Genomic DNA, 13,173 nt, shown 5'->3' on the forward strand with positions numbered 1-13,173 from the left:
ATTTGCATGTATGAAGTGCCCCCGACAACGTTAGAACGATGATGATGATAACAATAAAATGTACAGTTTTACCTTAATCATAATCTGCTTCAATTCGTCTTGTAGTATATTGGCCGTGAGGTTGTCGGTTTCGTACTGTCCATGTTGGTTCGGCTCCACAGTCGGTTTGCTCTCGGGCGCTTTGAACAAATATTAAACTTATTAAGATAACAAATAAGGTAAGACAGACGCAACGCTATTCAGATTCTAATAGGGACCGTGCGCGTTGGAAGGTCTGCCATCTTGTGGCCTGAATCGGAAACATATGTGCACATGTACATTGCCAAAGCAAGTGCTACCATCTATCGTTCTTGTCGGTACGTTTCCTTGTGCATCGGAAGCATAAACGACACATTTACCACTCGCGCCAAAAATCTGACGGCTCCTGCTGCCCCCTATAGCAGGCGTGGCTCACTCCGCGATTTCGTCGCTTTGCTACAGGTAGCTACAAGTACATCCGTTCCACACCAATTTTGGTGGCTAGCCATAAGCCGCGCGTGGCGCTGTCGCCACCTAGCGGCCATATCTCTCCTGATCGTAACAGACGCGTTTTGTTGGAGAGTGAGTCTTCTGTCCTAGTACTATTATTTATTCTGTGCCTATAGTTCATGCACGGGGCCTATATCTCAAAGTTTAAGATGCGGTGAGAGATCCTTCTCCGAACGCTGCTCACTTAGCATTTAGCGGACGACCGTACGTGCCCGATATCATGGATATTATAATTATTGAATCGTTATAGCAAAAAAGTTCTCTATCTATGAGTCATAGAGAGATCTATGAGTTTGTTCCAAAATAACACTACAAATTGTTAGAAAAAAAACAATTTTAGTGATTTTTTTTATCAAGCGAAAGTTGTACAATCAGTTGTCGAATTAATGAAGTTACATACTAGAGAAAGGAAATGTATATATTTAATTATTTATTGGCTACCGTATTATAACCTAAAAAGCGCTACGATTTTTTAAAAACGCTGCTGGCTGAATCAACTGCATCTTAAATACAACTCACCTTTCTTAGTTTTCATCTCAGCTACTTTTTTGGAAGCTGCTACATCTTTCTCAGCCCCCTTTTCATCCAGGCCCTTTTCCACAAGTTTGGCAGTCGCAGCATTATTTGGCTTCTGTTGGTCTGTTTTCCGCCTTGGCCTTACCCTTTTGGGTTTTGGAGGTTCGTCCCATTCTGAAACTATGATTTGCTTAAATAATAGACCGAGCGTTAGCGAACATTACGGCCCAAAGAAGCTGGACAGCTTCTAACACTTTACAAAGCTCAAGTCCGGTCGTGTATGGAGTATTGCAGCCACCTGTGGGATGGCTCAGCTAAATACCAACTCGCCGCTTTGGACTCAGTGGAGCGCAGAGCCAGGATGATGATTGGCGACAAGAAGCTAACGGCTAAGCTTCAGTCTTTGGCCCATCGGCGGAAAGTCGCCAGCCTGTCGGTATTCTACAGGTTGCACTTCGGGGAGTGTGCCCAAGAGCTACACGAGCTCATTCCACCGTCCCCATTCTACCATCGGACTTTTAGACGCACGGCCGGTTTCCATCCTTACTTGGTAGATATTCCACCAATTCGCACGAAGCGCTTTGCTTCTACTTTCCTTATGCGCACTGCCAAGGAATGGAATTCCTTGCCGGCGTCTATATTTCCGTGTTCTTATAACCCGGCAACCTTCAAATCAAGAGTGAACAGGCACCTTCTGGGCGAGCTCGCTCCATCGTAGGCCACGTCTACGCCTCGGCTAGTCTGTGGCCATGAGTAAGCCCATTCATAATATAAAAAAAAAGCTGGAATTTTCTGGATGCAACGGGCATTAGTAATGAACTTTATAGGGCCGTCACAATAGATCAATGCTGGTCGATGCGGCACTCAAAGGCCCATAACACCCCAATAATAATAGCGAAGGCCTCCGTGTCAGCTTGGGTAAAATAGCTGTTGTATGTCCGGATGTTCTCTGCAGATCGCATTTTTCAATTTAGGCAACTCACCATTTTTGGACTCGTTGTAAAGCGCCGGTTTCTTCTCGATGACTTTTACGGGGGGTACGGGTTTCGACTCTACAACATGGAAAATAAGTCATTAAATTGGTTGCATTTGTAAATACATATTTTCAAAGTTAAACATTTTAAGCTCTAATTAAAATATATTCACAATTAAAATCCTTCGGTTTTGACCCGGTCACGTTGTACACTATAAAATTTAGTAAATATTCTAATGAATCTAATGCTAGGTCTCGATCTGACTGATCTATGGTGGAATATTGTATCCTCGCCTTTAAGAGTGAACAATTTTTTATTTAATTTAGTCAATCCATACTTCTATACTAATATTTTAAATGCGAAAGTGTGTCTGTCTGTTACCTATTCACACATAAACCGCTGTCCCGATTTAAATAAAATTTGGTATGGAGATAGTCTGAGGCCCGAGGAAGGACGTAGGGTCGTAGCGACGCAGACGAAGTCGAAGATAGAAGCTAGTAAGCTGTAAATAGAAGCCTGTGAATACTCACCAGCCACTTTATGAACGTTCTTTGCTGCCAGCCTTCTTGTATCATACTCTTCATAGTACTGTTCTGCTCTTGATTTCTTCGCCGGACTCGATAGGTAATCTGCAGAAAGAAATGAGTTATATTAAAGATCCAGACCTGTGCACACCGGGTGCGTGTGCGTAGACGTGCACGTAATATTCAGATCCTTATGAGAGACGGCACACCGCTTGCGTGACCCCTTTTGTTATATTATGTTTTACCCCTTTCTTACAAATACACAAGTCAAAATGACAGATAAGGACAAACGATAATTAGCCAATTGAGGTTTATAAATAAGGGGGATATACGTCAAAAATAACTAACTAACTAAGCGCCACTTGCACCATCCCATGATCCCACTAACCCGGGATTAACCGGTTAAACCGGTAAACCAGTGTCAAATTGTACTGGTAACCATGGTAACTCCAGGTTTAACCGGTTAACCCCCGGGTTAGTGAATGGTGTAAGTGGCCCTAAGCTGACGCTCCACGACCCGACCAATAATAAAAATAATATATTTTATTTATAATAAAATAAAAATAAAACCTTTCGCGCCGGCGTCTCTCACGAACTTGGTCTTCGAAACCGGTGCGTAGGTCCTGCCTGTAACAAAATAACTGTTTCGTTAATAAAATATATAACAACTATAGGTCCCATGTGACCAAATTGAAGGACTTGAACAAGAAGGGTTAAAATTACAAAAGTTTATAGGGACAATGCGAATTTGTCTGATAAGACCTAGTGGTCTAAATCAGAACTTGAGATAGTAAAATAATCCAATAAGCAGGCAGGGGTCTCCTTTGCTGCATACCCTAATTAAAGTATGCTGCCCCACAGTACGCTCGCCTAGAAGGGTTCTCTCTGAGACAAATTACGTTAAAGATGTTTTGAGTTATAGAAGGGTCAAAAGTGGCACCAAGTGGTTCGTGTAATATTACACTCGGCGCTGGCTAGCCAGTTCCTTTGCTTGAACTTGGCTTGACACGCTGCCGCGTGTCTAGATATGAATTAAGAACTAAGTATTGACACTTCCAAGCTGGGCTATTTAAAAAAGGCTCTAATCTTGTGCTAGGTACCCTCTACACTTTACGCACGCGCACATTTGTCAAAAGCAGTCGTCGATAGGAATAGACATCATTAGATAATGTAATACATATTGTTATTCTCCTGTCCTGTTGAAATGTTATGCTCATCCAATATTTTTTGTGTAAAAATAGCTGAAATTGAAAAATTGTAATGTCGTTATTGTTGTAAAATTGTATAGCTTACCGTACTGGAAAAGGTAGGAATTTTGTACATATCTTGAGTGTACTTCCGAGTTTGCTTAAGTAATTAGGTAGAGATGATTAATCGATTATAAAAATACGTCGGGAGGTCCCATGTACCTTGTCTACGTACCCATGCTAAAAACTTTTCGTTAAAAGGTTAGCAGTTTTTATTGTCAGCTGTTCTTTGTTTTGCTCTGCCAATAACTACTTATCAATACGATTGTAACGAGCCCAAACAACAAAATTAGACAATTTATAATAGGGCCAACTCACCTTCCCCATCAGACTAGCTCTATGTATTACAAGGAATATCTTACATTACAAGCAAATCTGCTAATCAGGTTAGGTTATCAGAAAACCACAGTAACTTACTGGCGCTGCATCCACAAAATCAGCTTGTCCATTTTGACAATCAGCTTTTAAAGAAAAAGATAGCTGAACTAGCTCGTGTTTTCTTACAGATATGAATTGCTTCCTAAAACCGACTGTCCAACAATAGGAAATAATCAGAGGTAAATTGTTGACTCAAAGTCCGGCAGTAAATAGGTCATCTCGTCACCCTAAAAACCTGACATTGATTGACAACGTGGACGTTATCGTTGTCGTACCGTTTCCATTACTATTACAATAAAGTATAAATCCTTTATTCTAAAACCTTTCGTGGGCCACAAGACCCTTATTTAACTCGGCACCATATACTGTAGCTACATTCCTCTATCCAACTCTAAACATTCAGCTAGCTCGTTGTGGTTAGCTGAAGTTTCTAAAAAAACCCTGACACCAAGTCCCCCCACCCCCAATCCTGACAAAGAACCAAAAATCTTGCCATGTCAGGGGAAATTCTGACATATTGGCAACCCGAGGTAAAAGAACATATTATTTTGATGGCGACGATACCACTCTGAAAAGAGTGCACGACTAAGTGGTTATCACATTAAGCGCACACTGGCACCGCGTCAAAAAACTGCATTAGTGTAATAACAGAATAAAGGGAAAATCACAATTTGATAAATGCAGTTCTACCCGGAAAAATTCTGAATCTGTACTCTGTACTATACTGAGGAGTTTTTGCAACCTGTTTTGTGTAGAGCCTAGAGAGTCGTATGTCCAAGAAACTCGCATGTAACTCGCTATCGTAAGTTTGAAGGTTCATTATTAAAGTGTAGCGATACTAGAATTAAGACAAATCGACAGCGGTGACGATTTTATATACACAGCCCTTCTGATCGCCGAAGACGTCATAACACGCAGCTTCAGCCCAATATCATTCGTGCATTCCGGCAAGGCTCACGACGCACGGCGCATGATAGGCGTGGCATTTAAAGGGTGTGATGATGGGAATAATAAATAAATACTTAAGCACCGACGACAAACATCGCAGAGGCGGCGACCATTGGCAAGACGTGGAGCGAAATGAAGCGCGTAGCTCAAGACCGAACGGGATGGCGTAGCACTGTGGATGCCCTCTGCCCCATCTAGGGGACATAGGATATTGAGTCAAGTAAGTCACCGCCGACAATATATGTAAAACTCGCCTCATCACACAAGACCATATGACAGGTAAGTTAACCCTTTAGTCCGTAGCGGCAACATGCTTGCCATCATACTTAAAACAAAAACGCATCTCTACTATAAGAATTACGGTTCGAAATAGAATGACTAGAGAGGAATGTCAAATGGTCAAAGGGGTAAAAACAAGACTACAAAACATACATAGGTGGTGCCTTACGTTCTTGCACCTCAGCCGAAACCCTATTCGAAAAGAAATATGAAAACCCATCTGAAATATTAAACTACGACAGATTAATTAAATCATAGCGAACCAAGCAAAACTCCAGAACGTAACAGATTTAAATTGCTGTCACACGATGGTGTTGACAGTAGCGGCGCCGGAAATATTAATACATTCTTTATTTTAACGATATATGGCATAGATAATACGCTAGGTACCTTTATCACGGTAAGACATCCTTATAATCTTTATCACGTATCTATATGCCACTAAATGGAAGTAGAAAATTTGCTGAAGAAAAACAGCCATTTCTGTGAAAGTAGCTCTGTGAAAATCTGGTCAATTCAATCTCCTCGTTGGAGCTTACTTAATTATTTGTATTCCATGAAAATAAAGTAAGCGCTGGCAACACACAACTCCCATTTCGGCATCCCTTATTTGAAGCAATCGTAAACAGAATTAGAAGCTTACATTTTATAAACTTACTATGAATTGGTGCTATACTGGAAGAAGCTCTCTCGTGCCTTCTGTCGGATGGTTCAGTGTTTATCAAAAATACTGTGGCATACTTATTCTGTTACCGCACACTTTTTTCCGTGTTGCACCTGCAGATAGTTCAGTCATTAATTCCTGAAAATTCTTACCTGTATCTTCTCAATGTTGGAATATTTCCGATGAAAATCTTGCGGGCATCCTGTTGAATGCAAATCTTCCCATAGGTGTTCCACAAGACTTGACAGATCTCCGACATGTTGGCCGGACCGAGGTCTCATCGCAGGACCATCCAAGCAACTGTTGATGTCTGCTTCACCTTAAAACTCTTAACAAAATCACATAGATACGAAAGTAAATAGCAAAGTAAATTCATCACTCCAACATATAAAAAACACAAGCATTTGGAATGTAACTTACCATATACTTAACTATATTTTTCCTTCTTTTTATAAACAGTCTGTGTAAAATAACACTTTAAACTCTCGCGTTTTGTACACATATTTAAGTTTATATTTAAGTTTTAGTTTTGTCTTTCCGTGACCACAGCTTGTGCAACTCAGCTGAAACGTCGGAATTAAAGGTAAAAACAATGAAATTATATCGCGGTAGACCCGTTTGTGTAATTAAATATAGTATCTATGTAAAGTTACTAAAACGCTATTATTTTTGCAGCTACAATACATTACGATCAGTCTTAACGAACTTAACCCATCAGGTCTGGGTTTTTCGTGTACACCCGGAATAATATAATATTGTTTTGATGTTAAAAATAGTCTACTGTTGTACGCTTTTTTTTATTACCATATAGCTTATCTTATCATAATTGAACGCGTAGAACTAAGTCTTACTGCAGCAAATTATTAAAATTATTTGCAGATAAGTTTTAACATTTAACTTTCATCTTGAAACGGACGAACTGTAACATTTTATTATTGTCTTATTAATTCGTATCAAATTTCTTCAAGCGCTAGTTCGAAACCACCATGCCATAAAAATAACAAAAACCTCAAGTAATCCAGCTTTATTCCTAAAATATAAATGCGACTGCTCGCATACTTACATGTCTACAGAAAACCAAATACAACGGGAAAAAGCAAATATATTTCGCCAATTTTTAAAACCCTTATTGTTATTAAAAACAAATAACAGTTAGGTAATATAGATAAACTATATTTTTTCGTTAGCAAACACCCATTTTTGCATTTAATTTTAATCGTTTTTCCTGTACGCAGTACTATTGAACTTAATGTTTCTTTCTGAAACCTTTTCTTATACATATAATTGTTATTCTGTGTAATATAATCAGTATAATCGCGATTATTGATGAAACTTTTCAAATTAAGGGTTTAAAATTCGCCAAATATAAGTTCAAAGCTTACAATATTTATAATCACGAAATAATTAATTATATATTATAACTTATATAAGTCACGAACACCTGAAATCTTCGAAGAATCAATTATCAATACAAACCACCTCAGGTTTGTCCAAGCAAACCACCTCATCATCATCACTCCCTCCAGATGCCAGATCCATATCAGTATCATCATAAGTATCTTGTAACTCCGACTTCAACTTTTTTATCAACTCCAGCAAAACTTTCTCAGTTTTATGATACTTCACTTCAGCGACTACAGTGCGATTTCTCTCATCGACAAAATCTAGTTTGTAATTCATCTTCATAATTGTCTCCACTGATACAACGTCGATATCCACTTCCAATCTCACAAACACTGCTTTGTTGCGAAACTCTTTATGGAGTTTCTGAACTTTCCATTTGCTGATATCTATCCCTTTAACTCCTCTGTTGCTATGCTTGAGTCTCTCAAGTACAATAGGTGCGTTCACTCTGTTGTCTTCATCTGGTATGGTTATATACATGGGTATATATCGAGTGTTAACTTCATCAGCCCCTACTACGACTATTTTCATGCTCAAATTACAGTCACCCAATTTCATCAACCACCGTTGTGATTCGGGGTTTTCCGGAAGAATGCCGAAGTATCGAGGGCTTTGAAAGCCGTGTTTCACGAAATCGGTCTTACTTTTACCCCCTTCTTGGTGATATTTGAATATTTGGGAGATAATTAGCTCTCTGATCTTTCGAGCCTGGTTGATGCCCAGATTTTTGTTGCCGGGTAGAGTGATCTTGACCAATTTGGGATCATTGGCAATCATCGGCATCGGGTTGTTAATCGCAGCATTCTTTAATTCGATTGGGTTTGTTATAGACTGGTCCTTCAATCCTAAATCGAACGCGTCTTTATCTATAGCGACCGCTTTTAAGAAGACGCTGACTTTCTGCAGTTCGTAACTGAGACTCATGCTGTATCTTTCGAGAGCGCGCGCGGCCGCTGGCGGCATGTCGACATAAACTCTAGTACCTTTGGCAGTAACGATTTTCTTGACGAGTTTCCATTTACTTACCCTAGCGCCGTCGAGATTTTTGTTCTGCAGCTTGAGCTTGTCAAGCGGCTCGATTTTACACCTGGAATGACCCGGAAGCCATATAGCAGCCCTCTCATACCAAAGCTCCTCGCTAGTGTAAACTAGGATGTTGAATTTGAAACTGCTTTTGCTGAAATCGTGTTTGAAAAGCCACTCTTTGGACACTTCGTCGCGCATTTGTAGCTCGTAGCGTAACGTGCTGTGGAGGCCTCTGAAAGTAAAATCTGGAGCCCACTGGCCGGCTTCGGATTCCTTAACGATCTGCTGAATTAAGTAGGTCTTTAGTAAAACCGCTTCACGATCTGTGAACGGTTCAAAGTCGTCTTTGCAAAGGTAGAGTATGTTGTTATCTGGTTGCTTCTGAGGTTCCTGAAAGGGTTGCTGATACACCGGAGGAACCATCATAGGGGCCATGGGCGCCATCACAGGCATCATTGAAGGTGGCGGAAACGGAATACCCACGTTAGGCGTGACTGGTGCTTGTGTCATATCCCACTCTGGAACTGTTTATAAATTTACATAGTTACCGATTTGACAATTTTTAATGTGGAATTACATAACAAGGAAAAACGAATGTACTTACCATGCGGCTTTGTTTTACTATCGCCTGAAAATAACGAAATTAACTTATGACTTATGGATACCGCATTTAATCAAATATCTAACCAAAAACATGGCTTTCTTTGTAATGATTTTTTTTTTCATAAATTTAAATGGCATATATTAGCTAATAATATGAATTTATACCTTTTAACAAAATTGTAAACACATTCCCAAAAGACGTCTAAAATCTAGATTTGAGAGTGAACGCCTGCCTAGCCGCTAGAGGTAGATATTACGATATAACATAAATTTAACTAGCAAAATATCTCAGTCCCCGCTAGAGTTGTTTCTCCACCTTCGAAATTAATTTAGGAGATACGACAGACTTTTACGAAGTTCGTCTCTTGTGGCTTGTACTGATGTGATGACGACGCAAAGGACTGTTTGAAGGATACAAGCGGCAACTTTCAAGTAAGATTGCTCACTCTCAAATCCAAACCTCGAACGTAAAACACATAACCATAACACGTAAAATGAATGAGTGAATCATAAGAGCAAAATATGGAATTACCTTGAGTTGGAGATGGGTCAGTGAAGCGCTTAGCGCTCTTTGGAGGGGCTTCAGAATAGTCTGAAAAAGAATGTTATATTGTTGAATAACGTCTTATCTATACGGATATTATTAACATTGCGCAATGGAAATAATTGAACAGTAAGTATGGTGGTTAGAGTTGTTAAATAATCTTACCTGGATTGGAACGTTTCGGTCTGAATTGACTCGGAAAACTTGACATGACATCTCTGAGAATCTTGTCCTCGCCGGCCCCGCTATATTTGGCGTTAAACTTGACTATCAGCTCTATGAACGAAACATCGCTCTCTCCGAACATTTCGGTAAATATTCTGCTCACAGCAAGCTTCAATTCCTGACAGATGCGTTTGTTCTCCATCGCTTCTGCGTCGATGTTGTGTTTGTCGAGGATTTTCTGTGTTATTTCCTCGATTGCCTTGTCTTTTTTGGCTTTGATGGCTTTAGATTTGATGTGTTCTTCCGTGTTCCAGTCTTCTTTTCTGCGCTCTTCAAAACGGAAGCGGTCGTCATCGCGAGGCTTCGGCCTATCTTCATACTTCGGACGGTCTTCGTATGTCTTCGGCTCTGGTTCTCTGCGATCGTACTCCCTCCTGCGGTCGTCTCGACGGAACTCTTCAGCCCTCCTTTGGAAATCCCGGGCTCTTTTGTGTACGTCTTCGAAGTCCTTATCCAGTTCTTCGGACATCTTCCGGAGGACTTCTCTGTGCAACTCCATTCTTACTGCTTCAGGTTTTTTCACGGGAACCTCTCTTCTGTAATCCTCTCTTTCAGCTGGTTTCGGGACATCCCATTTTCTTTCCTCTTCGTGCCTTCGGAAATCATCACGACGATCGTTAAAATCGTCTCTAGGACTGAATTTGGGTCTGTCGAACTCTCGGGAGAATTTCGGGTCTTTCCTGATGTCGTCGCGGCCAAATTTAGGATCTTCGAATTCATCTCGAGGTGGGTCTCTGAATACGGGTGGTTTGGCGAACTCCTCCCGCGGTGAAAATTTGGGTCTTTTGTCGTCGAACGGCAGAAACTTAGATCTTTTATCGTCGAAGTCATCTCGCGGAATAAACTTAGGTTTATTTGCCTCGAAGTCATCTCGAAGATCGAACTTTTTCTTTTCCATGTCATCGAGGGGAGCGAATCTGCTTTTTTTCTCGAAGTCATCTCTCGGGCTGAATTTGGGTACCTTCTTGTCGAAATCATCTCTAGGACTAAACTTCGGGCCGTCCCGTCCGAACCTATCATCACGTAAGTCCAGCTCTTCTCTGCGTTCTGGACGTGGTCCCAAGTCGGTACGCACACGAATAATATCTTGCGGGGGGAATCTTCGCTCCTCGTCTGGTCTTCTGACATCGAGAGCCTTCTTATCATATTCCCATACGGGCCTTCTTGGTTCTTCAAAATCTGGTCTCTTTTCTTCTGGAGGAGCTTGCCCTGGCCAAATGGGTGGTGGCGGGGCTTCTCGAATCTCAGGGCTTCGCCGCTTCTCTAAAGCCCAGGAACGCCGCGGCGAGCGTGGCGATGGCGAATGCCTCTTGAATCTTTCTTGAGACTTGTCTCTGCGAACGGGCGATCGACTCTTCCTCGGCGAATGCGATATTTTGTCCTTTCCTTGTCTATCGAATGGCATACGAGGCGGGATTCGTTCGTCGTCTCGCTTTAACATATCTGGTCGAATAGGTTTGTCCCTGTTCTGCTGCCAAGGAGATGGCGGCTCGACGGGCCGCCCGGGTTTGGGATAATCCTTTTCGACGTTCGGACGGTATCCACCTGAGTACATAGCTTGATTTGGCGCCTGTAAATTGAAAGTTCATTTGCAAAATGGACACATAAAAATTAGAACTCCCTGCTAAAAATATTTTCAAATGCATCTATAGTAAAAAAATAAAGGTCTTACAGCAGAAAAAACGAAATAATTCTACGTAAAATTACATTTATAAATTAAAACCAGTTGCATTGAGATTGGCCGTTTAGAGCCCAATGTTGATGAAATTAATGTGAGGTATATCCGTTCAATTTTAAATTGTTGAATGTAGGAATGATCAGAAAGTTCCTTGTCTCTTTCTATCAATATTTTTTTACTGTTCTTCCAAACTTTCCTGAGCCAAAGCTGGAATTTTGCCTTTTATAATAGCTTCTGTACTGGCATTGACATATCCTTTGTTTTCTTTTTTACTGAGAACATGTCGCCAGAAGGAAACCAGGAACCTCGGGCTCGTGGATTCTTTTTAATAAAGAAGAAAAAGAAAATCGTGCACACATATCTGTGGTAGGTTCGGAGCAAGTGACAATATGATAACACGATCCCCTTCGTTGTAAAACAATTGAATATTTTTAGTAATTTATTTCGTTCCAACTATGCACTGGAAAAAACGAAGGACCTTCGAAATTATGATGTTGGTCGAGTTTAAGTAAAAACTGCAGTAACATTTATACTAATATAAAGTATTGTTGGACACAGTTGTTTTTTTATCCCATTGACAATCTTCCTTGTATTTTTCTTTCTTTTCTTTTGTTTCTTTATTGAAAGCTGCGTTTGTCTCGTTGTCGTCTTTCAAAGTCGTCTAAAAGTGGACAACCATCGAGTACTCCTTGAACCGTCATTTTCATTTGCAATGGCGACAGAAATAGCCGATCCATTACCATTTCGGCAGTGCCAAGGCGTTGGGTCATTGTCGCTTTTTTAATTTCTTTTACTATTATTTGTGTATTAATTATTACATTATAATCTATCAAATCGGTCGTTAGTAGTGACCATCATTCGCCAGGTTTACGTATGACATTGGTTAGGGTCAGTGTGATATGATTACCCGTACCTAAGTAAAATCTCAGCCTACCAATACTCCGTTCAACTTTGGCCGTTGTAGAGAATGCAATAATAATCAGGGAGCTTTGCCATCGTGTAACCGTATTCATGTTAATGCACGAATGCTTACGAATTGAGTTCAAATATTACTGGGACGGCATGGCGGCATATTTAAAACTCAAAGATTCCGCGTTCTTGGAAGATCATTTAATTTTATAGTCAAAAATCGTAATAGGTCAATCTTAATGGCAGCAATTCTAGCACGCTATATGTTAGTGCGATGACCTTCGCAAGGCGGCTGGCAAGAGCTGGATCAGAGTTGCCGCAAATAGTGCTCAATGGTGTGCAATAGGAGAGGCCTATGTCCAGCAGTGGACGAGAGTAGGCTGATGATGAAGATGATGATGATATGGTAGTCTAATCCGAGCGAACCTCGTCTTCCGTCCGCCTGAACCGGCCGGGCCGTCACTGTAGTCACTGCCCTGCTTTATTAACTTCAGATAGTACGGAACTCGCATCGCGAACTGTTCCGCTATCGCGTTCTCGGCATTTACTTTATGTTACCTTCATCTAGTGCTCGTATAGTTAATGCGTTCTCAAAAGAGACGATTTTTTAAGGTGCTTCTTGTTTTTCTATCAGCGTTTTGCTCTTGACGATATTGTGATGTATATAATATAATTAATATATGACAATTTGTTGATATCCTTGTCGTGGAGGCTTTTTTTGCTAGA

The 13,173-nt window shown here is 40.7% G+C and overlaps 1 protein-coding gene across 3 annotated transcripts in view; it reads right to left on the reverse strand.

Moving 5' to 3' along the window:
- Positions 1-13,173, reverse strand: part of LOC134675840 (uncharacterized) — a 37,042-nt gene that overhangs the window by 6,617 nt on the left and 17,252 nt on the right. For 2 of the 3 annotated variants that reach the window (XM_063534139.1, XM_063534138.1), the window contains exons 11-14: positions 9,801-11,430; positions 9,624-9,683; positions 9,093-9,116; positions 7,068-9,012 (exon numbers count right to left, since the gene is read on the reverse strand). In XM_063534139.1, the coding sequence (XP_063390209.1) occupies positions 7,517-9,012; positions 9,093-9,116; positions 9,624-9,683; positions 9,801-11,430 (3,210 nt within the window). In that variant the 3' untranslated portion in view covers positions 7,068-7,516. Of the gene's footprint in view, positions 1-72; positions 180-1,047; positions 1,225-2,027; positions 2,097-2,548; positions 2,648-3,112; positions 3,170-7,067; positions 9,013-9,092; positions 9,117-9,623; positions 9,684-9,800; positions 11,431-13,173 lie in introns of those variants that run through there. The other variant, XM_063534140.1, reaches the window with a different exon arrangement.

The sequence above is a fragment of the Cydia fagiglandana genome, chromosome 23 (assembly GCF_963556715.1).
Source record: "Cydia fagiglandana chromosome 23, ilCydFagi1.1, whole genome shotgun sequence".
Classification (NCBI taxonomy): domain Eukaryota; kingdom Metazoa; phylum Arthropoda; class Insecta; order Lepidoptera; family Tortricidae; genus Cydia; species Cydia fagiglandana.